Here is a 23,799-nt window from a genome sequence, read left to right as displayed (position 1 = left end):
GGAATGAGAGCGTGCTAGGGTGACCTTTCCCAGACAAGCCTCAGGGCAGAAGGGAAGGGGGCAGCGCAGAAATGCTACAGGCCAGGCGCTTTTAAAAGGAAATTGAGGTGAAATTCACATAATAGGAAATTAACCATTTGAAAGTGGACAGCTCCATGGCACTTAGTTCGTCCTTGATGCTCTGCGACCACCACCTCTGTCTAGTTGCAAGACCGTTTCCTCACCCCCACGTAAAACCTTGTACCCGTCACCGGCCACTCCCCATACCCTCTCCCCCCACCCCCCAATCCTAGGTATCCCGTAATCTTTCTGTCCCTATGGATTTGCCTGTGTTGGATACTTCCCTGTAAATGGAATCATGCAACATGTAGCCTTCTGTGTCAGTTCGTGAAGAAAGATTTTCAAGGTTTGTCCACATTGTAGCATGCGTCAGCACCTCATTCCTTTTGACGGGTGGAAAATGTTCCATTATATGGACAAACCACAGTTTGTTTATCCATTCATCCGTTGATGGACGTTTGGGTATTTTCCGCCTTTTGTGCGGGCTGCTTTTATCTCTTTATCTGATTTAAAGCTTACGCTGACCTCATGAGATACTGTTGGCCCATTTTACAGATGGGGAAGGGAGGCTCAGAGAGGCTGAGTCACTGAGCCAGGGTCACACAGCTTGCACGCAGTGGGGCTCGAGGGGAGCCCCAGCAGATCTAAAATGAGGGTGGCTCTGCCCCAGATCCCTGGCCTCTGGTTTCCTCCCTGCCATCCCTCATCCCAGCGCTGGCCCTTGACTCTGGTTTCCCTTAGGCGGGAATTCCCTGAAAGACTACAAGCAGGTGCTGGGGCCTCAGCACCTGTCCTACGAAGTTAAGCGGCAGCAGGGGGAGCGGCAGATCAGCTTCTTTGTGGAGGGACTCACCTTCCCTGACGCTGATTTCTTGGGGCTGGTCTCCTTCAGTGTCAGCCTGGTGGACACGGAGGTATGTACAGTGTTGGGGGCTGGGGTGGCAGCTGAGGGTTTGGGGGACCAGTTTGGAGTCTCTGGGACTGGACAGGTGGGGGGACTGGGGGAACTTGAGGCCTGATGGGGCTCCCTGCAGGGCCCACTTAGTCCTCGTTTCCCCCCCAGACCCTGCCTGAGGTGCCCCTCTTCACAGACACCGTGGCCTTCCGCATGGCCCCCTGGATCATGACCCCCAACACCCAGCCCCCCCTGGAGCTGTATGCATGCAGGTGAGGCCTCAGCCCTCCTGCAGGAACCCCACCATCTCTGGACTGGTAGAGATAGGAGCAGAACGCTGTGTCCGCCGTTGGGCCCTCACTCCCTGAACGGATGCGTTGAGGTCACCCATGGGTGCAGGCTGGACAGGGGAGAGCAGCAGGCTGGCTTGGGCTGGTCGGCCCCATCCTGTGCTGAGCAGCTAAGGCCCCGGCTGAGATCACGGGCTCCAGCGTCGGTGTCCCTGCCTCTACCGTGTCCTGCCTGTGGGACAGCTCGGATCGAGTCCGGGCAGCGAGGCTAGGCTCTGGTGAGGCAGCTGGTGGTCGCAGGAGTGGGGTCGCTGGTGGACGGGACCAAGGTAGTCAGAGGTCACTATTATGTTCCCCTGTCCCTGTGTTTTGCAGTGTGGCAGACTCTCACGGCCCAAATAAGAAATTTCTGGAAGACATGTCTGACCTAGCATTGAAAACCAACTGCAAGCTGATCATCTGCCCTCAGATTGAAAATCGAAATGACCGCTGGATCCAGGTGGGCGCAGGAGCAAGGAGGGTGGCCCGGGACGCCTGGGTCCCCATCCTTTACCCTGACTTTGGGAAATGGGGCCTGCACAGGTTCCTAAGCAGCCTGGTCTCCCAAGAAAAGCCAGGACTCGGTCGGGGTGGGGGGGGGCGAGGCACAGGCAGCTTAGGGAAACACGTTCCCACTGCCCCTATCATCCCAGTCTCTCCCGTTTCCCCCACATGCTTGGGTCCCAGACAGAGTCCTCTCCCAGCTGGGGTCCCAAGAGGCCTCACCTATAACCCTGACCCATGCACACCCAGGTCTTAGGGAGCATCTGTGGCCCCACCCTGGTCCAGGTATGAGGGGATCACCCCATTTGGAAAATCACACTTGGGGACACCACTGTGATCTCTTCTTTTCCCCTCCTAGGATGAGATGGAGTTTGGCTACACTGAGGCCCCTCACAAGTCTTTCCCAGTGGTCTTTGACTCTCCCCGAAACAGAGGTCTGAAGCATTTCCCCTATAAGCGGATCCTGGTATGTGGCAAAGGGTGGAGTGGAGGTCCCTTGGGGGGCTCCTCCTATAGGATTTCGCTGGTCCTGGTCCTTATCCTTTAGGGGGGCTAAAGGACACAAATGGTGGGGAAATGGGGAGTTGGGATAGAACATGCAAATGACATGCCAACAACACGCAAATCCCCCCTGTTCTGGGAAGGGCAGGCCAGTAAAGTCCTCCTGGGGAGCCCTTCTCCCCCATGTGGGTGGAAGTCAACAGAGGGGTCAGCCCTGGGGAGACCAAACTGCATCGTGGGGGAACGCGCCGTTAGTGAGCCCTCATGACTCTTGCCTTTATGAGGTGGGGCCTGTTTTCAAGTAACAGATGTTTTCTGAACACCTGCTGCGGGCCAGGCCCCATGCTGCCTCTCACGCACAGGATGGGGACAAGAGCAGTCCCAGCACGCATGCGCCGTGTTCCAGGCACCCGGCCCTAGCTTTGCACAGTCACCTCTCGAATCCACAGTCCTGTGGATAGCTGCTGTGTTCAGCAGGCTCAGAGAGGTGAAGTAACTTACCCTAGGCCAAGCAGCTAGGGGCACCAAGAGGTAAAACCAGAGGGACTGTCCCCACAGCCCTCCCACTGCACTGAACTGCCTCTGGAGGTGGGCCTGCGGCCTACAGCTCGCCATCTCTGCCTGGTTCCCAGCTCCCACAGCCCCGGCGCAGGGACAGTGCCCGCGTCCAGGTCGGGGCTGGGAGGGGGAAGTCCGGGAGCTCACGGGAACGCGGAGCAGGGCATTTACCTCAGCCTGGAGGGGCCGGGGCCGGGTCCCAGCGCAGGTGACAGTGAGCCCTGCAGGGTGAGTCTGCACCAGCCAAGGGCCTGACCCCAAGCCTGGGCCTGACCTGGCCGGGGCGTTCCCTGTTCATCTCTGCTCTCATCTTTACTCTGTCCTCCCTTCCACTTGCCCTGCGTCTAATTTGCTGTTCTTTTCCTAGCTGGGAATGGAAGCAAGATTTTTCAACCCTCTCTCTTCCTAACACGTGTGTTCAGAGCTACAGCCGTTCCTAGCCGCAGCCTCGAGAGCACCCCACAAGTTCTGGTGGGCTGCATGCTTATCACCTTACACTTCAAAATATTGTCTAGTTTCCACTTGGATTTCTTCTTTGACCTAAGGATTCTTCAGAAGTGTATTGCCTGATTTCCCAGCATTTGGGGATTTTCTTGTTATCGTCCTGTTGCAGACTTGGACTTTAATTGCATCCCCCCACCTCCCCGCCGAAGAGATGTCACTTCCTGTCCTAACTGACCCCTCCTTCTGGGGTGGGGGGGCTTGCTGGTCCTCCCCTAGGGTCCCGACTTTGGATATGTAACCCGGGAGATCCTGTCTGCTGGTGCCTCCAGCCTTGACTCTTTCGGCAACCTGGATGTCAGCCCGCCCGTCACAGTGGGCGGCAAGGAGTATCCCCTGGGCCGGATCCTCATCGGCAGCAGCTTCCCCAAGTGAGAGGCCTGGCGGGAGGCGGGAGGGCGTGGGGATCCCTGCAGCATGCACCCTCCCTCACCCCAAACACAGGTCCCCAGTCTGAGAAGCGGTCTTCATTCCTGCTCGTGGTCCTGGAGTCAAAGACTTCGAGTCCTAGAAACTTAGATTTATTATTATTATTTTTAAAGATTTTATTTATTTATTTGACAGAGAGAGAGATAGCGAGAGAGGGAACACAAGCGGGGGAGTGGGAGAGGGAGAAGCAGGCTCCCCGCGGAGCAGGGAGCCCGATGCGGGGCTCGATCCCAGGACCCTGGGATCATGACCTGAGCCGAAGGCAGATGCTTAACGACTGAGCCACCCAGGCGCCCCTAGAAACTTAGATTTAAAGTCTCATTTCTCTTTGGAGAAAACTCATGAACTAGAAACCCACGGTCTTTGGGCTGGCCTAGTATCTCATGAGCTTCATTAGTCACCAACTACATATATGGGGGAGGCCTGACATAAAAAGCCAGATTTCCAGCTTCTTTTGAAACATGAGAATTGTCGGGGAGGTGACGCACGATGTGGCGCAGAGGCAGGAGATGGACCTGGTGACCTCTCCCAGTAGGTCAAAATAGCTGCTGTTCTAGCAACAGCTTAAAGGGCCCAGGGGTCACCAGGTGGCTACCGGTGAATGAGTGGCTGGGCAGGACACCAGGGTGGCAGAGGTGACTTGGTGGGTCCCACCCTGGACAGCTGTCATCAGGCAGGAAACAAGGTATATAGGGGTTAGTGCTTAGACAGGTGACAGTATCTGCTAAATCCTGCTGAATGGGTCCCCACCCTGCCTGCAGGCAACCGAAGAATGGGGTGCGCCATCCGGGGATCCTGGCAGGGTCCTTGGCTTCCTGTCTGGAGATTAAGCCCGCCAAGGGCACCAGAGGCCATCTTCTCCTTTGTGTGTGGGGGTGGCCTGGAAACCAGGTGAAAACCCCAAGGCCTGACTGACATCTAGAGCAGCCAGGCAGTCATAGGAAGGTCACCCAGCCTCGAGTGGTGACGCTGGCAGCCTTGGGGTTGTGGATCGGGCGAGGTGAGGTTTCCTGGCACCAACCCCAGGCACGTAGCTGGGTGCCCAAGCTGGATGCCCGGGGCTGAGGTTGGCTAGAGCGAAAGGAGCGCTCACCTTGCTGGTGACTCACGCTCAGACACTACTCGGGGACCTGATCTCGCCCACAGCCCTGGAGGCGGAAGGACCTGGGGGCCTCCGGGTAGTGCACCTGGGCTTCAGGGAGGGACCCAGGAGGAAGGAGCACAGGCTTTGGAGCACAGATGGGCTTGGGTTCGAGTCCTACCTCTGCCATATACTAGTCATGTGTTTTGGGGTATACCACCTAAGCAGCACTTACTATAGTAAGTGATAGTCTCATTTCTCTTTGGAGAAATAGGCGCTCAATTAACTCATTTGAAGCTATTTATTTTATGCCTATTATGTGCCAGGCACGGTTGAAGATGCTAGGGATGTATCAGTGCGCAACAGATACATTACGAAATGAGCAAATTATTTTATACTCCATGCCTCAGTTTCCTGTCTGTGAAATGGGTCTATTAAAAATCTCTGTGCTAGCTATATAATCAGCACTAGTGGGGATAAAGAATTCATGTTAACTGTCTTCTGAATTTAAGTATTGTTTAGCTGGGCCCCCAGCAGTGGGTCTCCTATGAAGCAGGTTGGAACTCATTGGGCAAAAGTTATTAACCACCTACTATGTGCCACGAACATAAGGATTTACCCTCATTTAATTTAAGGATTAGCCTCATGTAATTCTTAGAAACAGCCCTATGAGGTTGGGATGATTATTATCCCCATTTCACAGATGAGGAAGCTGAGGCTCAGAAAGGGGAAGGGAGTGCACTCATTTATGCATTCATTTACCTGATTCTGTAAATATTTATTGAGACTTCCCGTATGCCAGGTCTGCGGCCCTGGATAAAAGAAATGTTCTGGAAGCTCCCAGGTTCAGAGCAAGGACTGGGGATAGGAAGGTGGGGACCTCCAGTGCAGCTGTGACCCAGTCCACTGACCATTGTATAGATAACCAGGAGCAAGGTCCTTGGTAAACAGAAGGGGTCCCTGAGGCTCAGAGAGCTACAGCTACTGCCTAGGATCACACAGCAAGTTAGCAGTAGAGTCAGAATCCAGATCACCCCCTTGGACCCCAAACTAAAATTTAACACTCAGGCTGAGGTCCTGTGTTCCTGTCTTGGCTTCTTTCTGACCTCAGCAGTGAACAAACAGCCAACCTATATTCATTCTAGCAGGGAGAAACAGACAATAAGCAAAACTAATACATAAGTAGATAATATAGGATTGTTAGATAAAGGAAACCCTGGGGAGAAGCTGACAGTTAAACAAAGCCCTGAAGGAAATGAGGGAGTTGAAGATGTGGGTATTTGGGAAGAAAACGTGCAAAGGAGTGGAAATGGTCAGTGCAAAGGCCCTGAGGCAGGAGTGTGTTGGAGACATTAGAGGAGCAGCAAGGAGGTCCATGAGCTGGAGCTGAGTGAGCAAGGAGGGGCACGGTCGGGGATGGTCAGAGAGCTTAGCAGGGCAGAGTTCAGATCATGACCAGCGCCTGTTATTTGTACGTACATCATAGGGGAATCGTGGACATTAAGCAAGATACTTAGTACTAGGAGCCTCAGGCAGGCACATGCTAGGTGCTCAGTAAGTGTCCTGTCCATTCTCTGCTTGGGTTCTCCCCGCTTCGCGCCCCATATTTAAAAATCATCTTTAAGCAATTCTGCCCCCTGGTGGTGGTTTTGATGTGCCTCCCAGCACAGGTCTGATGCTTCCCAGGCTGGCTTGGGCTGGCGGGGCCCCTCCCTCAACCTCACGTGTTCCTGATTCTGCTCATGAACGTGTTCTGGGGTCTCGCTCTTCTCCACTTTAGGATCTCACTTTAGGAAGTCTTTTTAAAATGCCAGCACTATCATAAAATAACAGAAATACAAGAAAAATATTTTCCACAGTCCTATCCCCCAGATCAAATCAGTGTTGTCATTTATCATTGCTTGTTGAGTCTACGGCATATTTGAGTGGTAGAGACCATGGACTATTACACGGCTGTTCAAAAGCATATCACTCACAAACGGTTTTTGAGCATCTGGTATGTAAGAGGTGCTAGGAGCCCAGAAGTGAACTTGGACAAAATCCCAGCCCTCCTGGAGCTTACATTCTGGTGGGATGCCAGGCAATACACGAGATAGCAAGTATGCCAAATAGTACCAAATGCTGTAAAGAAAGATAAATCTGGGAAGAGGATTGAGGGATTGTTCAAAGGCCTCATAGAGAAAGAAGATGACATTTGAGTTAAATCTGAAGATGGAAGTGAGCCATGGGGAGATGGGGAGTGGGCAATAATTCCTGGTACAGAGAACAGCATGTGCAAAGGTCCTGAGGCAGGACTGTACCTGGTATGTTCAAGGGGCAGCAGGACGCCAGCATGGCCAGAACTGAGCAGATGAAGAGGAGAGTGGAAGGAGGGAGTTGTCAGGATTGGTAGGGGCTATGCGGGTCATTGTGCGGACTTTGCATGTACAGCGAGGGAGACGGGTGGTGGGAGGGTTTTGTCTGGAGGAGGGAGGTGATCTGACATATTTAAAAACCTCCGTCTGGTTAGACTGCAGGGGAGCAAGGGTGAAAGCAGAGAGACCAGGGAAAGAGGCAAGCCACTAGAATTCCTTTTCTTTCTTTCTTTCTTTCTTTTTCTTTTTCTTTCTTTCTCTCTCTCTTTCTTTCTTTCTTTCTTTCTTTCTTTCTTTCTTTCTTTCTTTCTTTCTTTTGCTTTCTTGCTTCCTTCCTTCCTGCCTTCCTTCCCTCCCTCCCTCCTTTTCTTTCTTTCTTTCTCTTTCTTTCTTTCTCTTTCTTTCTTTCTCTTTCTTTCTTTCTTTCTTTCTTTCTTTTTCTTTCTTTCTTTTTCTTTCTTTCTTTCTTTCTTTCTCCCTCCCTCTCTCTCTCTCTTTCTTTCTTTTTTAAGATTTTATTTATTTATTTGAGAGAGAGAGCGGGGGGAGGGGCAAAGTGAAAAGCAGACTTCCTGCTGAGCAGGGAGCCCACTGATCCCAGGACTCTGGGATCATGACCTGAGCTGAAGGCAGAGGTTTAACTGACTAAGCCACCCAGGTGCTCCTGCCACTAGAATTATTTAGATGAGGGAGGTGTGTGGGCCAGATGGTGGCAGAAGAGGAGGAGGGAAGGGCTGGATTGTGTTCTGCTTAAGGTAGAAGCACCAGATTCAATGCGGGCTGGGGAGCTTGTCCATGATACATCCTTAAGCCAGGCAAGCAAGGTCAAGAAATGTGATCCCTTTTTTGTATAACATATTGAAAAAAGAAGTCTCCTTCTCTGTGTGTGTGTGTTTGCACATGGTTACCCATGCTAGGGAAAGGTGGAAAGTGCCCAGAGTATATAAGACATCATTCTGACTTTGGACAAGTCCCCCCCATTGAACTTGCTAGGCCTCAGCTGCCCCATCTGTGAAATGCGGCCATGGCCGTGCCTGAGACAGCGTTGAAATCCCCACAGGCACAGACAGCTTATGGTAATGTCTCCTCCCACAGCTCTGGGACTCCAGCTCCCAAGACCTGCTCCCTAGTTTGGGCCACCTCAGCCCCTCCCTCTGCTAGTATGGGGTGGTTTGAAAATGCCCAGCGCTCATTTCAGGACCTGCTGAGGATTAGACAGTCCGTGTTGAGCACGAGGTGACTGGGGCAGTGGTTCTCTGGCACATGAAGTAGCCGAGGCGCTTGTTGAAATGCAGATCCCACATCTTCAGAGGTGCCACGTTCTCAAAGACTCTGAGATGTGGAGGAAGTCAGGGCCCAGGAGCCCTGTGTTTAAACAAGCACCTGCCCCCACCAGAGTCTGACCCCCAGGTGGTCCAGGCCCCACACTTTGGGAAACACTGGGCTGAGGGAGGGGCTGGCCAGCTCCTGGTCATATTTGGAACCCGAGGCTGGGCATCTTCGGTGGAGATTTAACCTCTCTGAGTCCCGGGATGTGAGGTGAGGGTCTTTAGTTCCCTTTGGCAAGTGGAGCTCTCTTGTTTGACTCTTTTTAGTGAGGAGGAGCAAGCAGGGCCTTCCCGGCCTGGGGGAGGATGCTTTGCGTGAGGAGGGGATGGACTCCTTGGGATGATAGTCAGGATGGACAGTGCGTTCCTGGAGGTAACTGGGGGCTGGGGCCGGGAAGTGGGGACAAAAGGAGACCTGTTCAGAGGAATGTCATGAGGCTTGGACAGGGGTGGGATGCCAGCTGACAGTAGGCATGAAGTGACCCTGTTCTCTCCCTCCTGGGCCAGGTCCGGTGGGAGGCGAATGGCCAAGGTCGTACGGGACTTCCTGAAGGCCCAGCAGGTGCAGGCGCCCGTGGAGCTCTACTCCGATTGGCTCTCTGTGGGCCACGTGGATGAGTTCCTGAGCTTTGTGCCCACCTCTGACCAAAAGGTGTGTCCCCTCTCCTCCTGCCTGAGCCACCCCTGCCCCTCCCCAACCTGATGGGAATGGTTAGAGCAAAGCCGCCTGGAACCAGCTCACTGCCTGTGTCTGTAGGGAGCTCGGAGTCAGGGCACTCTGGGAACCAGATGGTGTTAACCGGCGGGGGGGGGCTTCCTGGAGGAGGTCAGAGCTCAGGTCAGGAGGGTACTGATTGGCTCCACTACTCATACGCTCATTCTCACACTTGCTGGGTGTTTGCTTTGATCCAAACCTCTCAGCCTAGACCCAGGAATGACACTGATAATAATAATTGGTAACATTTAGCGAGCACCTATGATGTGCACGTGTTTTAATTCATTTAATCTTCCAACAATTCCGTGAGGTGGGTACGATTATCATTGTCCCCATTTTACGGATGGGAAAACTGAGGTCCAGAAGGGCAATTACAGGTAAGATTCAAACCCAGACAGAGGACTTGGGACCAACATCTTAACCACTCAGCTCCACCGCTTTGCAGAGAGGGCCTCTTGCTCAGAGAGCAAGCAGCCTGGGAAGGGAGGCCGACCAGTGACCAGTGGCTGAGTTCCCCGGTAGACAAGGGCATCCAGGCGGAGAATGTCTTGGACAAAGGCCTGGGGGTGTGAACCAGCTTGGTGGATTAGGGGAATTGCGGAGAGTTCTCTGTGGCTGGTAGGTGGGACCCACGTGTGGTCTGGCCTCTGAACTCGGGCCCCTCCTGAAGTTTGGGGTCTGCTGCATCTAGGGGGAACCCATCCACTGAAATATTCTCCCTCCCTCTGCTAGGGCTTCCGGCTGCTCTTGGCGAGCCCCAGCGCTTGCCTCAGACTATTCCAAGAGAAGAAAGAGGAGGGGTATGGGGAGGCCGCCCAGTTTGATGGTGAGTGCCAATGACCCAGTCCCCCTGTGGGGACCCTGCGCTCTCACTGCCAGCCCTGGGCTCCAGGGATGCCTTTCGTGGCTAATGCTCTATTTATAGGCCCTTTGCCTTGCTCAGATCCCTCCACTCAGAGGTGGACATCACTAATTCTCCCAACACACTCTCCTGGGAGCTGTCAGGCTGTCCCTTTATTGGGTCCAGGCAGGGAAGCCAAGAGGCCAGTGGATTGTCCCAGGCACACGCAGGGGGTGACCTCCGCAGTAAGAGTAGGCGGCTCCTGGCCAGATCCCAGGAGAGGAAAGCCACCGGAAACAATGTGCACCCTACTGATCTTGTACCCTCCCCCTTATCCCTTTCCCCAGAAGCTCAGAGAGGAGTGCCTGGCCCAGGGCTATCCCCAGGATGCGGCAGGGCTTGGGGCTCAAGAGTGGGGGGGGCGGTGGGTGAGAAGCCAGATGGGTGGTCAGGGCCCCTCTGTGGACCTGCCTCTGGGAATTGACAGACCATCCAAGGGCCTGGCTGGCCGCCTTGAGCACCTCTCCCTTTCCACCATGGATCTCAGTGTTCTCACCTGAGAAATGGAGCACTGGAAGGGATGTGACAGAGCTTCAAGACCTAGGTTCCAATCAAGATTGCGTTCCAAACCGCTCAGTGCCTCAGTTTCCTCTTCTCTGAGTTGGGGGTGATAATTAACCCATCCATCATTGTTTTAAAGATTAATCATAAATTTAGTAGGGTGCCAGAGCATGGTGGGTGTTCAGTAATGGTAGCTGCCCTGTAATTATACAGCACTGAGCCAAGAGTCCCTTCCCGAGGAGCCTGTGCTCCATCCCCAGGATGTCCTTGCAGCCAGAGCCTGGGTCCCACGGGGTCTCCAGTCTCTGGCTTTCTCTGTCTGGGCCTAGCTTCAGCCCCTGGCACTGAGGTGGGAGAAAAATCCTGGCCCAGATTCTGCCGCTCCAGGCCCAAGATGGCCCTGGGCAGTCCGCCCTGAGCCGCCGTCCTGCCTTTGTTCCCTCGCAGGGTTAAGTCACCAGGTGAATAGAAGCATTAATGAGATGCTGGCGGACCGTAGTCTCAGGAGGGACAGTCTCTATGTACAGGTGAGGGCTCTTGGGGGGTCCCCCAGCTCCCAGGAGAAAGAGCCCCAGGAATTGCTGGGGCAGGGGTCAGGGGCTCAGCCCCGGGCCTCTGACTGTCCTGGGGGCTGCCGAAACCTGTGGGTAGGGTAGGGCCTCTGCAGTGGGAACCCACAGTCTGATGGAGGAGACACAGCAGTACCCTAAGGGAGCTCCCAGTCTGATGAGGGAGATCTAGCTCTGAGGAAAGGACGAGTTTCTGGGGAAGCAGAGTGAGAGGAGAGACATGTGGTGGAGAAATGGGGCCCCGTGGCGGAGAGGGGTAGGGCAGATGGGAGTCAAGGGGATCGGACAAGGAGGACGGGGGGGGGGGGGCAGGGGCGGGAAGAGGTCTCTGGAAGGGGCAGGGCTAATGCCCGCCTCGTGCAGGGCATAGGGCCTCGTGCAGAGCTGTGCTCAGTAAATGGAGGAGGCCCTTCCCTTCTCCTGAGTGGAGCCTGGCAATGTCTCTCGACCTGCAGAGGTGGGTAGGGGTGCAGGTCACCCCGTGGCTGGGGCAGTGTGTTGTAGGGGCAGGCACTTTTGGAAACAGAAACTGGGTCCAAATCCCAGCTCCGCTGCTTCCTAGCTCTGTGCCCTTGGGCAGGTCCCTTGAGCCTCAGTTTCCCTATCTGGGAGTGGCGGTGGCCCACAGCTGTTGGGAGGATCGAAGGAGCGCAAGGGTGCAGGGGGCTGTGCGCAGGGCCTGACACGCAGTCGGCGTTCAGCAAGCGGTAGAGCCCCCTGGCTCCCCGGGTGCGCCCGCTGCCTCTCCCCCTGCCCCCAGAAATGCATCGACTGGAACCGGGAGGTGCTGAAGCGGGAGCTGGGCCTGACCGAGCGGGACATCGTGGACATCCCCCAGCTCTTCTCCCTGAAGGGCTCCTATGCAGAAGCCTTCTTCCCTGACATGGTGAGAGCGCAGAAGAAGGTCATTTCCTGTCCCTGGGGCCCGGCAGGGTCTGGAGGGGTGTCAGTTGGGGTTCCAGAGGAGAAGCACTTCCTGTCGTCCGAGGGCAGCCGGGCACAGAGACCGGGGCGGGGAGGGCTTGTGGACCTCTTCAGCGCGTGTTTGCTTTTTGTGCAGGTATAGAGCATCCCCATCAGTGGTTCTCAACCGGGGCGATTTTGCCCCCCGAGGGCATTTTCTTACTGCTACGAGGATGGGGGACCTGCTGGCATCTCGTGGGTGTGGGCTGGGGTGCTGCTGAACCTCCTTCCGTGCACGGGGCAGCCCTGCAACTAAGGGCGTTTTTTTTTTTTTCTCCCAAGTGGAAAAAGGAAGCGTCTTTTGTTTCAGTGTCTCAGGCTTCCTTTTTGGGGCCTTGGCTGTCTGCTGTGGCCTGCACCCTGGCCCCCCACTGGCTGCTCCCCAGTGTGGCTCCCCGGGCGAGCAGGCGGGCCCGCGGTGGCTGCCTCCCCGGCTGTCATTAAGTCAGGCAGCTGACAAGCAGATGCCCAGATGTGATCTCACCGGGGTGGCCCCTGGGAGGGGCCGGGTGATGTTATGAGCACAGCGCTGGCTGAACCATTAACACCTTGGGAAAGGATGACAGGGTGTTGGCGGCTTGTGGAGGGACTCCCCAGGATGGGGGACCTTCCCTTTTCAGCCCGGGGCCTTTCACTCGCATCCCTGTCACTGGACAAGCCAAGGGGTGGGAGTGAATCCCGAGGGCCTGCCTGGGGGCCTGTGTGTGGGGCAGGGCTTCCCTGCCAGAATTTGCACTCACACCTGACGCCTCAACTGAGGGGTCCTGGCAGAGACCTCTAAGGCAGGGCTTCATGACCTTGGCTCTACCGATGTTTGGGCCTGAATCCTTTGTCGTGGGGGCCATGCTGTGCTTCGTGGGCTGGCTGCAGCATCCCTGTCTCCTGCCCACGAGATGCCCCTGTAAGTACCACTCCTCTCACCTTGCCAACCAGAGTGTCCTGGGGGCAAAATCACCCTGGCTGAGAACCACTGTTCTGAGGCGGTGCTGTCTGTTAGAACTTTCTCGGATGGTGGAAATGTTCTGTGTCTGCACAGCATGGGAGCCACCAAGCCACATGGGCTACTGAGCACTTAAAATGTGGCTAGCGTGGCTGAGGAATGAACCTTATACTCTAATTTAATTTAATTTTCAACAGCCACATGTGGCCAGTGGCTGCCATATTGGTCAGGGAAGCACTAAGGGGCACCCAGGCTCTGGTTCTGGCTGAAGTCCCATGACTTTGGCCAGCCCTCTTTGGAAGCCCCACCCCAACACACACCCCTCTGGGAGAATCTCTAAGCTTCGGTCCAGACCCCGCTAAAGGAGCCCAGGATGTCCTAACTGGAAGAGCCCCATAGGGAACACTCACTTAACCCCCTCATTTGTCAGTTGGGGAAATAGGACCTCCGAGCAGAGGGGTTGACTTGCCTGAAGTCATCCAGCAAATGCAGAGCCTCCAGTCTCCTGAGTTCTCGTCTCCTCTCTCGGCCCTCTGTCCCTCCACCTGCCCCACTTCCACCCAGCACATTCTGGCCCATTAGTGGGCAATGGGGTAGCTCAGGGCCAAGGCCATGGGACTGACCCCAGAGGACCCTCCAGCTTCATGTTGGTCCCAGCAGTGCATGGCCCTGCAGGCAGACTTGAGGATGAGGGGCCACACCATGGAGAATGTGAGAGCGTGGAGTCCGGGGCAGTCCACCCCACGTTGAGATGACCCAGCACCACCCTCAGGACAGCACGTCCAGAGAGTCCCCTTTGAACACCAAGGACAGCTCCTCTGGCCATCAATATGGGGCCGAGGTTTTCTCTGAGACCCTTCCATACCCTGCCCTGGGGAAACTTTTCTTCCCCAGGGTTAGGGCCCTCAGCCAGGGGAGCAGAAGTGCCTCTGGAGAGTAAGATGCCCCCAAGGGCTCCTAGCCCCCTCCCCCAACTCCCCAGCTCCCCACTGGGGAGGCAGGGCTACAAACTCCAGTAGAATATAAAGAGCATGACTTTGGGCATGAGTTAGATCCACGTCAAATTTTAGTCTCTCCATTCTCTCTCTCGCTCTCTTTTTTTAAAGCTTTTATTTTTTTATTCATGAGAGACAGAGAGAGAAAGGCAGAGGGCGAAGCAGGCTCCCCGAGGAGCAGGGAGCCCAATGTGGGACTCGATCCCAGGAACCCAGGATCATGACCTGAGCCGAAGGCAGACGCTTAACCTACTGAGCCACCCAGGCACCCTCGTCTCTCTGTTCTCTGATTGTGTGGCCTGGATTATGTTATTTAACCTTCCCCAGCCACTGACTCAGAGGGAGGCTGTGAGGTTTAGTGATGATGTATCTGGCAGACAGGGGATGTTCAATAAACCGTAACACTTATTAGGGCTTCCAGGGATAGTTGAGCAAGCTGTGCACTGCACAAGGGCACCACACCTATAAGGACATTCACACCATAGACCTTGTAGATATTTGTTGTACAAAGTTTCTGGCAGCTGATGGCAAAATCTTGCTCTAACTAAATTGTTAGAATATGATAATATTCTGATAGATGGAAAAAAGTATTGGAGGAATACTTTCATTCATATAAAAGAGCCATGTATGTTCCTGGCAGCCCTACTTGGTATTAATCTTCTCTTCCAACCACGAATCCATTTCTTCTCACCATAGACCCTAGTTTTTGAGCAAGTGCCAGTCCTAGTGGCCCAGGGATGCTGACGAGGATGGGACAGACCTGCGGACAGGGCCCCCGAAATGTGTAGAGCATCCCCAGGGCAGCAAGTCTTCCCTCTTGCCTTCTCTCTTCTACAGGTCAACATGGTGGTCTTAGGCAAGTACCTGGGCATCCCCAAGCCCTTCGGACCCATCATCAACGGCCACTGCTGCCTGGAGGAGAAGGTGCGGTCCCTGCTGCAGCCGCTGGGCCTCCACTGCATCTTCATCGACGACTATTTGTCCTACCACAAGCTGCTCGGGGAGATCCACTGCGGCACCAATGTGCGCCGGAAGCCCTTCTCCTTCAAGTGGTGGCACATGGTGCCCTGAGCCTGCCTCTACCCACCATCCCCTCTTCCCACCTGCCAGGGAGCCCCGCCAGGGTGAGGGCGAGGAACCTCCACCCGGCCTCCATCCTCTTAGGGGAGCCTCGGGCGCTTCTTCCCGAGGGCCTGCAAATGTGCTGGCCACCGCAGGCCCGGGGATACGGCGGTGGGCATCACACACCCTCACCTCTGGAGTGCCTCCCCGGCCCGAGGAGGACTGTCTTCATTCCTCCCTCCCTCTTCCTGACCCGACACTCCCAGAGGTTCTGGAAAAGGGCAACAGTCTTAACCTATTCACGGCCGGCCGTGCGTGGTCACGGCAGGCGCCCTACTTTGAGTAGCTTCCCCTCTGTTCTGATACTCCTTTCGTGTTGGCACCAGGAATGGGGCCCAGAGGGCCTGGGCTCCGGGGTGGGGGACTGGGCCTAGGGCACCTGTGGTTCTCAGAAAAGCGGGAGCAGGGAGGTGAGGCAGCCTCTTTTCTCTACCAGCTGTCCTCTCCTGCAGGCGACCCTCAAGTGTGACTTCCTGGTGCCCCTCAGCCACATTTATAGAGGCAGATAAGGACAGGAAAACCCAGCATCCAAGGGCCTGTTTTAAAAAGAAAAGGCAACAAAACCCCTGTAATACCTGACTCCATCCTCAGAAGGGTGCTTGTTACCTGGTTAGAAAGCCTTTAATTATGAGTGCTGGCTGCTTCCGGCCCCCAAACGCTGTGAGGCCAGAGAGAGGCCTCAGGGGGGCACACAGAGGCAGCCTGGCAGGAGGCCAGGGTGGCGGAGGAAGCCGAGGCCTGAGGACAAGCCGTGGGGCCTGGCCTCCGTGTCCTAGGTGTCCCCACTTCGGATTTTGGACTCTGGATGCGAAGGGGGGAGGGCTGGCCATTCCAGATGTCACAGGGGGCAGGGGCCCAGATGTTAGGAGAGGGTGGGGGGGCATTAGGTTATCTCTGAAGGTGGGGTTTAATTTCCTTTAATTGTCTTTAATTATTCCCCTTGGCCCTGCAGGCAGTGGAAGGGAAGGCTCGCCCAGTCCCTCTCGGCAGCCCGGAGACCCTGCACGTAGCCTGGGTTTCCCCTGTAGAGTCAACCCCGTGGCAGGCCTGCCCCCCTCCTGCCCCCCACGCCCCAGAGGGGAGAAGAGAGCTGCCAGGGGGGCTGGGGGCTGGTTAAGGCCGACCCCGGGTGAGGCCACTGGGACGGGCACGGGCAGGCAGGCTTGGCCAGTGCCCGGTGAGAGGTGGTCTCTGCCTCAGGCCGGCACGGGCACGAGGGAGCCAGCCTGCCCCCTCCCCGCCACTGCCTCTGGGGCCATCCCGGTGGCTCTCAGCCCCGGGCCTCCACCAGCGGGGTTTTCAGTGGCCCCTGGTAAGACTGCAACTGGGCCAGCCAGCCACTGTTAAACTCTGTGAACCACGGAACACTTGGCAGTCAGAAACTTCCATGGAAACTGGACATCTGAAGCAGACGAAACAGAACTGCTCTGGTTTAAGACGGCGGGGGTTGTGTATCTGGGTTCTCCCCTTCCAGAAGACTCTGGGGACCCCATTTGCAAGCCCCTGGTCTAAACTTTGCACTTTCTGCTCATAACCACGACCCAGCCTAGACCGAGCCAAGGCGAGAAGGGAAGCTCTTCGGGGGCCAAGGGCCTGCAGCCAGTGTTGAGATTCCCCAGGGAAAGGCTATGCGGGGAGGGCAATGGGCGTTGCAGAGGGATAAGGAGGGTGGGGAGCAGGCCATCTAGAGCTGCCCTGAGTGTGGGAAGCTCTGGAATTGCTGCTAAAGTTGTCAGAGGGCCCTGATATCCCCTCTGAGGATGTCCGGATGACTGATCACCTCCTAGCTGATTAATAAAAATGTCAACATGCATTTCTTCAAGTGGCTGCCTCCTTAGCTTCTGTTTGTTGGGCTGTAGGGAGGAGGGGAGGAGTGAGGGGGGCCCTCCTTCCAGTTCCACCCACCATGCCCCAGCTCCTTGGCTCAACTTCTGCTGGCCATGGGCAGCTCCTACCTGGCTGGGAGAGCCCCCAGGGCCAGTGCCAGGCAGGCAGGCAGGCTGATTCAGCAGGATGGCTGGCACAGGCCCATAGCTCTGCCCCGCTGAGATGGATATCAGGGGATAGGTAGGTCCTACCTCTTCCTTCCCTGGGCTATCTATCTCTTCCATCTCTCAGATGCAGGTGGGCTGGGCCCTATTGGCAGAGGTAGGAGATTCTCCAGTAGGACTCATGCCCAGGGCCAGCAGATGATTCCCTTTCATTCCTACCTCTAAAGCTACCAGGTTACCCAGCCTCAGTGTTCTGATTTCAGGAGCCTGAAAATAACACCCCTCTCATCCTACACACTGGTTCTGCCTTGGATTGTGCCCTTTGACACTCACTCACTTATTCACTTTATTTTACCTTTTGTTGTGGACTAAAAGGCAAAAAGTTGCTGCCTATCAGTCATTGACACTTTAGTCTGAATGAACCACAGATGTGTTTCTGGTATTAACCAGGGAGAGGTGAAGACCTGGGTCTAATTCCAAAGGGAGATGCAGGGCTCTAAGCTGGAAGCTGGTCCTGCCCCCAGCACAGGAGGCCAGTGCCCAGGGGGAAGCCCCCACTTTCTGTACCGATTCCCCAGCTGTGCTCATAAGCAGGTAGGGAGACTATTTGGGGCTTCCTTCTGAGTCCCGACTCTTACCCAGAGCTGAGCTGGCCATCAAGCCATTTTCTAGCCAAAAAAGTAAAGACCGTCATTGAATCCAGCAGCCCAGCATCTCTCCTTGAGAACATCCTTCCCAGACCCTGGGATAGAAGAGCACCAGTCTCAGAGTCCTGCTGAGATCCTTGAACTGCTGGGAGTACACACACTGGGGACTCTGGGGAACAGGTCCTAGTCCCCCACCTGCCTCAGACAGGCAGCATCCCCAGAGAGAAGGGAGGAAGCTTCTATTCAGCACCTTTAGGGGCTGGCTGGGTAGGGTGTGTCCCTGCCATTATCTCTGCTGGGCTGGTGATTAGCCACATTTTCTACAGATGAGAAAACCAAGGCTCGGAGAGAGGGAACATAACCACCCACGGCCACAGCTGGTGCACAGTGGAGTCGGGGTCCGGACCCAAGACCCCTCTCCCCAGAGCCCGTGCTCCTGTTGCTTCAGGTGGCTGAATGCCCCCTCTGGCCTCAGCTTCCCCACCTGACAAGTGAGCCTTCCTACCCCGATGTTCTAAGCTCTTCCCGGCCAGAGAGGGTTTAACTCGAACCACCCACCCCTTTCACAGGCTTCTGCCATGTGATAATAATGACAAGGCCAGTAATAGAATAATGCCAAGCTCCACACTAGAGATCTGCCCACGTCGTCCCATGTAAGCCCTGCAACAGCATTTTCGGAAGTGCCACGTGAGGCACAGAGCAATGGAGTGGCTCGTCCACAGCCACACAGCCAGGATGTGGTTGAGGCTGGGCTAAATTCAGTCCTGCTTCTACACTCCACGCTCTTAAGAGAAAGGCTGGTGTTTCTCAAAGTTTCTCAAAATGCTTTGGGGTGCTTATAAAAAAAAATCCACGTGCCAGGCGGCACTCTCTAACCGGCTGCATCAGACTGGAGGTGGGGCCTGGGAATCTGCATTTTCACCAGCTCCCCCAGCAGGGTACAGAAGCTCCCCACTAAACTATATCATCTCTGAAAATGCAGGAAAGGGGGTGAGGAGGAGGAGTGTGGAAAGTGAGGAAGGCGCCCAGGTCAATAGCCCACATCTTTGCCTCCCCCACGCCCCCAAAGCCCTGATGCCCCAGCCAGGTGCCTGTGGGGACTTGCTCCCTTAGAGGGAGAACCTAACTCCCTCCGTGCTGGGGGCGGAGCAACAGGTTCATATGCAAATGATGGCTTCCTTCTGGCCAATCCTGAGCTCCCAGCTCTGGGAAGGGGCTGGGCTTCCAGGACTGGAGCCAATGAGCTAGCACCCCGGGCTGGAGAGGCGGAGCCGGGGTCTTTTAAACCACACCTCAAGGGATCTGCGGGGCAGTGTTGGGTTTGGTGGCCCCAGCCCAGTCCAAGGCCAGCATGTCACTGCAGAGGATCGTGCGTGTGTCCCTGGAGCATGCCACCAGCGCTGTGTGTGTGGCTGGCGTGGAGACCCTCGTGGACATTTATGGGTAAGAGCCAGAGGCCTAGAGGTCTCCAGCTGTGCAGGGCTTCCTTGGGGCTCAGGCCTGGCCCGGTTGCCCTCCCCCAAGCCAGGGGACTTGCAGTGGTTGAGCTCTGGTCCAGGGCCTTCGAGGGTGCTGGTGTCGTGGGGGCTTGGGCACACTGGAGGACCCTGCAGGCTGGGTACACAAGAATAGGAAGAGGTGTGTACCCCCAGCCCTGGTCCCCAGCTTATGAACTCTGCAAAGAGCATCAATCATTTCTTTAGAAATCATTTATGTTTATGTAGCACTTCCTATGTGCCAGACACTGTTCTAAGCGTGGCAAGCTCCTTGAATTTAATCCTTGAACTTTAACGCTCCAATTTAACCTTCACAACAACCTATGAGCTAAGTTTGTTGTCAGCTTCATCTCATTTGATGGATGAGGAAACTGGCACAGAGAGGGCAAGCCATTTGCTCAGGTCACACAGTAACTAAGTGTCAATGCCAGGATTCAAACCCATTCATGGTCAAGGGTCTTATGCTTTTAGTTGTCTGCCCCTTAAAGAGGAAGGATTCGGTTTGCTCCCGCCATTCAGAGCCCACATGATATGGCCCTACTGTGTACCATGACCATAGCCTTAAAGCCAGTGGCTGGAGGTAAGGCCCCACCTTCTCTCTCTCCCAGGAAGAAAAGGAGAGTTTAGGCAGGGTTTTAGGAACTGGGCTCTGGGAACCACTGGGGAGCTGGCTAATTAGCTTTTTGGGGAGTCTCCAGGGGACCCAGCTCCAAGGCTGAGCTGAGGATACAGGTAGTCAGGGGACAGGGAGGAGAGAAGGCAGAACTGTGTCACCATTCCCTCGTCACCGGTCTCCCACCCTCTCCTCAGACCGGGTTTCGAAACCTCAGCACTACTGATGATAATTCCCCGTTGCGGAGGCTGTCCCGTGCACTGCGAGATGCTGAGCAGAGCCTTGGCTTCTACTCACCAGGTGCCTGTGGCACACACCCACTTGTGACAGCCAAAAATGTCTCCAGACATTGCCAAACGTGCCCTGTGGGGGGAAAAATCACTCCCAGTTGAGGACCAGTATCCCAGACTAAGACTTTAAAAACTGGATTGAACTTAGTCGGAAGCAGAGATGGGGTTGGTCCCAGAGCATTAGATAAGAAGGGGTGAGGGGCTGGTCATGGGAGGGAATCAAGTCTGGAGCAGGCCTAGCCCAGCTAGGCACTGGTAGCTAAAGCCTGGTTGATGGTGCGTGGGCAGTGAGAAGTAGGAAGGAGATTTGGAGGAGGGGGCACGGAGGCTGTGCCAGAAGGAGTGACAAGGGAGGCAGGTGTCCATGCTGCCTGGCGCCACCCCCTCCTTCAGCGCTGCGTGCCCATGGCCGTGACTCACCTGCGTCGGCTGCCTCATGCCCGTCGGGCAGATGTGCTTCCAGTCTGACCTGCCCCAGGAAACTCAGGGCCGGGTCCTCCCCTGCAGAGCTTCCTTAGAGGATGGAGGACGAACTGGGGCCACCAGAGGCAAAGGCAGCAGTGTCTTGGGGTTATGCGAATGGATGTGCCGTGTTGGGGTTCGCAGAGGAGGCTGTTGGGGGGACAGGCACAGGGTGCAGAGCAGAGCCTCAGGCACCCTCAAATGAAGGATTCTTGGGCCTCTATGACCGGACCTCCTTGGGGGAGGGGGAGAGCTGCTAGTTCATCCGTTCACACGTTCATCAAGTATTTCTTTGGGGTCTAGTGTGGACCGGGCATGGGGACACAATGGTGAACAGGGAGGCCTGGTCCCCACTCTCTGAGAATCCTGTCCCTTCAGAGTTCTATCAGAGGCTGGACTACCTCACCCTTTGTGGAAGGATTCCTGTCTTGCGAGGAGAGAGGGACCAGGTTAGCTCTATGGTCCCTTCCAGCTTGGAGATGTCGTGACTCCGCAATCCTAGGTGCTCACACTGTGGGCCAACAAGGGAAAGGAGAATGAGTGTGTTGGCTCAGTCCTGGCGCCGTGACTTAGCTGCCGTCAGACTTCGGGAAAGTCATTTAACTTCTTGGAGTCTGTTCCTTCACCTGTAGGATGGACACAGTCCCATCAGCAATGGTACTTAGAGACTGCTCCATAGCAGATGCCGCCCGAAACCTTGATGTTTAGTAACTAATTCTCACAATTCTGTGACGGGCGGGGGGGGGGGGGACTATCATCATCCCCATTTTATGGATGAGAAAACGGAGGAACAGAGAGGTTGAGTAGCTTGCCCCATGTCACACAGCCCATGAGGAGCGGCGGAGCCAGGCTGCAACCCAAACACTTTGACCTTAACTTCAGGGGACTCTGAGGAGGATTGAATGAGATTGTGTGTGTGTAGAGCACATAGGCCATGCCTGGCACGGGGTGGACATTCCGTCATGGTAACCGCCACCACCACCATCATCATCATCATCATCATCATTTTAAGGCTCTGTCCTGGCCCTTTGGACAGCCTCAAGTGTCCCCAAACCTGCCATCCACAAGATGGGCACAACCTCTGAACCCCACTGGGAGAAGGAGGCGATGAGAAAAGAGAAATTAACATAAGCCGAGCAGTCGGGACAGGTTTTCTGGGGGAAGGACACCATCCAGACCCCTGGGGCACCCCGTCTGTGGCAATGGACTAAACCCTGTCTTCTTGCCTTCCGTTGACTTGGAGACAGCCCCGACTTGGTAAGGGGGCTTTGCTTTCCTGAGCAGGGGTCTGTAGGGGGAAGGGTAGGAAGGGAGACACATGGGTGTGCTGAGCCACACCCTGGGGATGGATTCGCAGCCAGGGTTGAAAACCACTGCCCTAGTTGGACAAGCCGACAACTCCCGTCACCTCTTGCTCAGTGGCGGCAGGTCAATGGAGTGAAAAGGCAGAGGGCACCTGGGGGCTAGGATCCCTGAGTTTTAGTCCTAGCTCTGTTGTCCTTTTCTATCTCATCTTGAGCCATTTTCTGCTCCTTCCTGGGCCTCAGTTTCCCCTCATGTGGCCTGAATGGGCTGGCATAGACCAGTGGGTTGCAGGGCTCTCTGCCTGCCTCCACCAGCTTGTGCCATGTGAGCATGTTGACCTGCCTGGGCAGACGGGGCCCTGGGAGGCTGATGCATCGTCAACTCTCCTAATGATCTGGGCTTTAGGAAAAGGGTTCATGGGGCCACCGTTTCTCAGGGGCAGAAAGAATGTGAGACTGAGGAGGGACAGTGATCTTCCGACCCTGGTGATGGTGAGGCCAGAGGACTTGGGATCTGGGGACCTCGATGAACAGGGAGGGGCAGCCGGTACTGTCACCCAGAGCCTGAGCTGTCTGGGCCTTGGTCTGCTCTGTCCTCGTGGGCCACGTCGGTGGGGACCATGGTGGTCATCTTGTCAACCTGTCTGTTTTCAGCCACAAAGGCCTTTCCCATCAGTTTTTTGGCTCCGAAATATCTGGTTTCGTTTTCCCAGAGGCCAAGGCCCTGAGCCCATGAAAGGAGAGGATGGGTTTGGGTTTGCAGGGGAGTGGGGAACAGAGCCGGCTGTGAGTCCCAGCTCTGTCACTGGCCAGCTGTGTGACTCTGGGCAAATCACCTGTCATCTCTGGGCCTGCTCCCTCATCTGTACGGCAGAGATAACAGGACCGACACTGTGTAACTGTGGGGATACTTTGTCACCATTGTCACTATCATCATCCTCACCATTGAAGGGGTGACACAGAGCATAAAGGAAGACCGGACTTGTGTTGATTCCTAGGAGAGGCTTGGCTCACCCTGAGTCCTTCCCACGCTGCCTGGGGAGACAGCCTACCCTTAGCCATGGCTCTCAGACGTCACTGGGCATCAGTGTGGCTTGAAGGACAGGTTCCGGGGACCTGCCGGCAGCACAGCTCGATCTGGACTCTGCATTTTTAATAGGCAGGTCTGAGGTTGGCCACCGTGAGGGCGCCTAGCTGTCCTGGTTTGCCCAAGACCTGCTGGGTTTTAGCACTGGAAGTCCTATACCCCAGGACACACCCCGTCTCTGGCAAAACAGAACTGTTGGTCACCGTGGCATGCTTTACGCCCCTTCATCATCTAGGCTGGTAGGGCCTCCAGCGCAGCTGGGCTCCCAGGCTGGCCAGAGCTGCTCAGTGCGGAGAAGGGCCTCGACTGTCCCGTGCGTGGACAGCCTCAGTGGGGGAAAGCCCAAAGCCCCCAGGGCTGGGGCATGGTCTAGAGCAGCATGCTGGCAGCTCAGAGTGGCCTGGCTGGAGGAAACTTTGAACTCTGAGCCTCTGGCTTCTTCCCCTGCTCTCCACAGGATGGGAAACCCAGACCCTCCTGTACCTGACGCAGGCTCTTCTCCCAGCAGCCACCTTTTGATCTTCCTAACAGCTTCCCTGATGGGGCATGAGCACTGGACCGGGAGTCTGGAGCCCTACCTTCTAGTCCCTTCTCTTCTGGGCCTCAGTTTCCCTGGAGTGAAGTGAGGCTCAGGTGCCTCTAACTTTCACTCATCTGGAGCGT

At 55.6% G+C, this 23,799-nt stretch overlaps 2 protein-coding genes across 2 annotated transcripts in view; both read left to right on the top strand.

Annotated features, from left to right (window-relative positions):
* The window catches only part of PADI1 (peptidyl arginine deiminase 1), a 38,753-nt gene extending 22,708 nt beyond the window's left edge, over positions 1 to 16,045 (top strand). The window contains exons 7-16 of the mRNA XM_036066977.2: positions 802 to 974; positions 1,124 to 1,227; positions 1,621 to 1,744; positions 2,147 to 2,254; positions 3,568 to 3,719; positions 9,048 to 9,192; positions 9,988 to 10,081; positions 11,105 to 11,184; positions 11,987 to 12,112; positions 14,962 to 16,045. Coding sequence (XP_035922870.1) covers positions 802 to 974; positions 1,124 to 1,227; positions 1,621 to 1,744; positions 2,147 to 2,254; positions 3,568 to 3,719; positions 9,048 to 9,192; positions 9,988 to 10,081; positions 11,105 to 11,184; positions 11,987 to 12,112; positions 14,962 to 15,195 — 1,340 coding nt within the window. The 3' untranslated portion in view covers positions 15,196 to 16,045. The remainder of the gene's footprint in view (positions 1 to 801; positions 975 to 1,123; positions 1,228 to 1,620; positions 1,745 to 2,146; positions 2,255 to 3,567; positions 3,720 to 9,047; positions 9,193 to 9,987; positions 10,082 to 11,104; positions 11,185 to 11,986; positions 12,113 to 14,961) is intronic.
* A 3,164-nt stretch (positions 16,046 to 19,209) lies between these two features.
* Positions 19,210 to 23,799, top strand: part of PADI3 (peptidyl arginine deiminase 3) — a 29,198-nt gene continuing 24,608 nt past the window's right edge. The window contains exon 1 of the mRNA XM_036066975.2: positions 19,210 to 19,327. Within this exon, the coding sequence (XP_035922868.2) occupies positions 19,236 to 19,327 (92 nt within the window). The 5' untranslated portion in view covers positions 19,210 to 19,235. The remainder of the gene's footprint in view (positions 19,328 to 23,799) is intronic.

This window comes from Halichoerus grypus, chromosome 5 (assembly GCF_964656455.1).
Source record: "Halichoerus grypus chromosome 5, mHalGry1.hap1.1, whole genome shotgun sequence".
Classification (NCBI taxonomy): domain Eukaryota; kingdom Metazoa; phylum Chordata; class Mammalia; order Carnivora; family Phocidae; genus Halichoerus; species Halichoerus grypus.
Note: the sequence above shows the minus strand (reverse complement) of the source record. Positions and strands in the feature narration are given on the sequence as shown.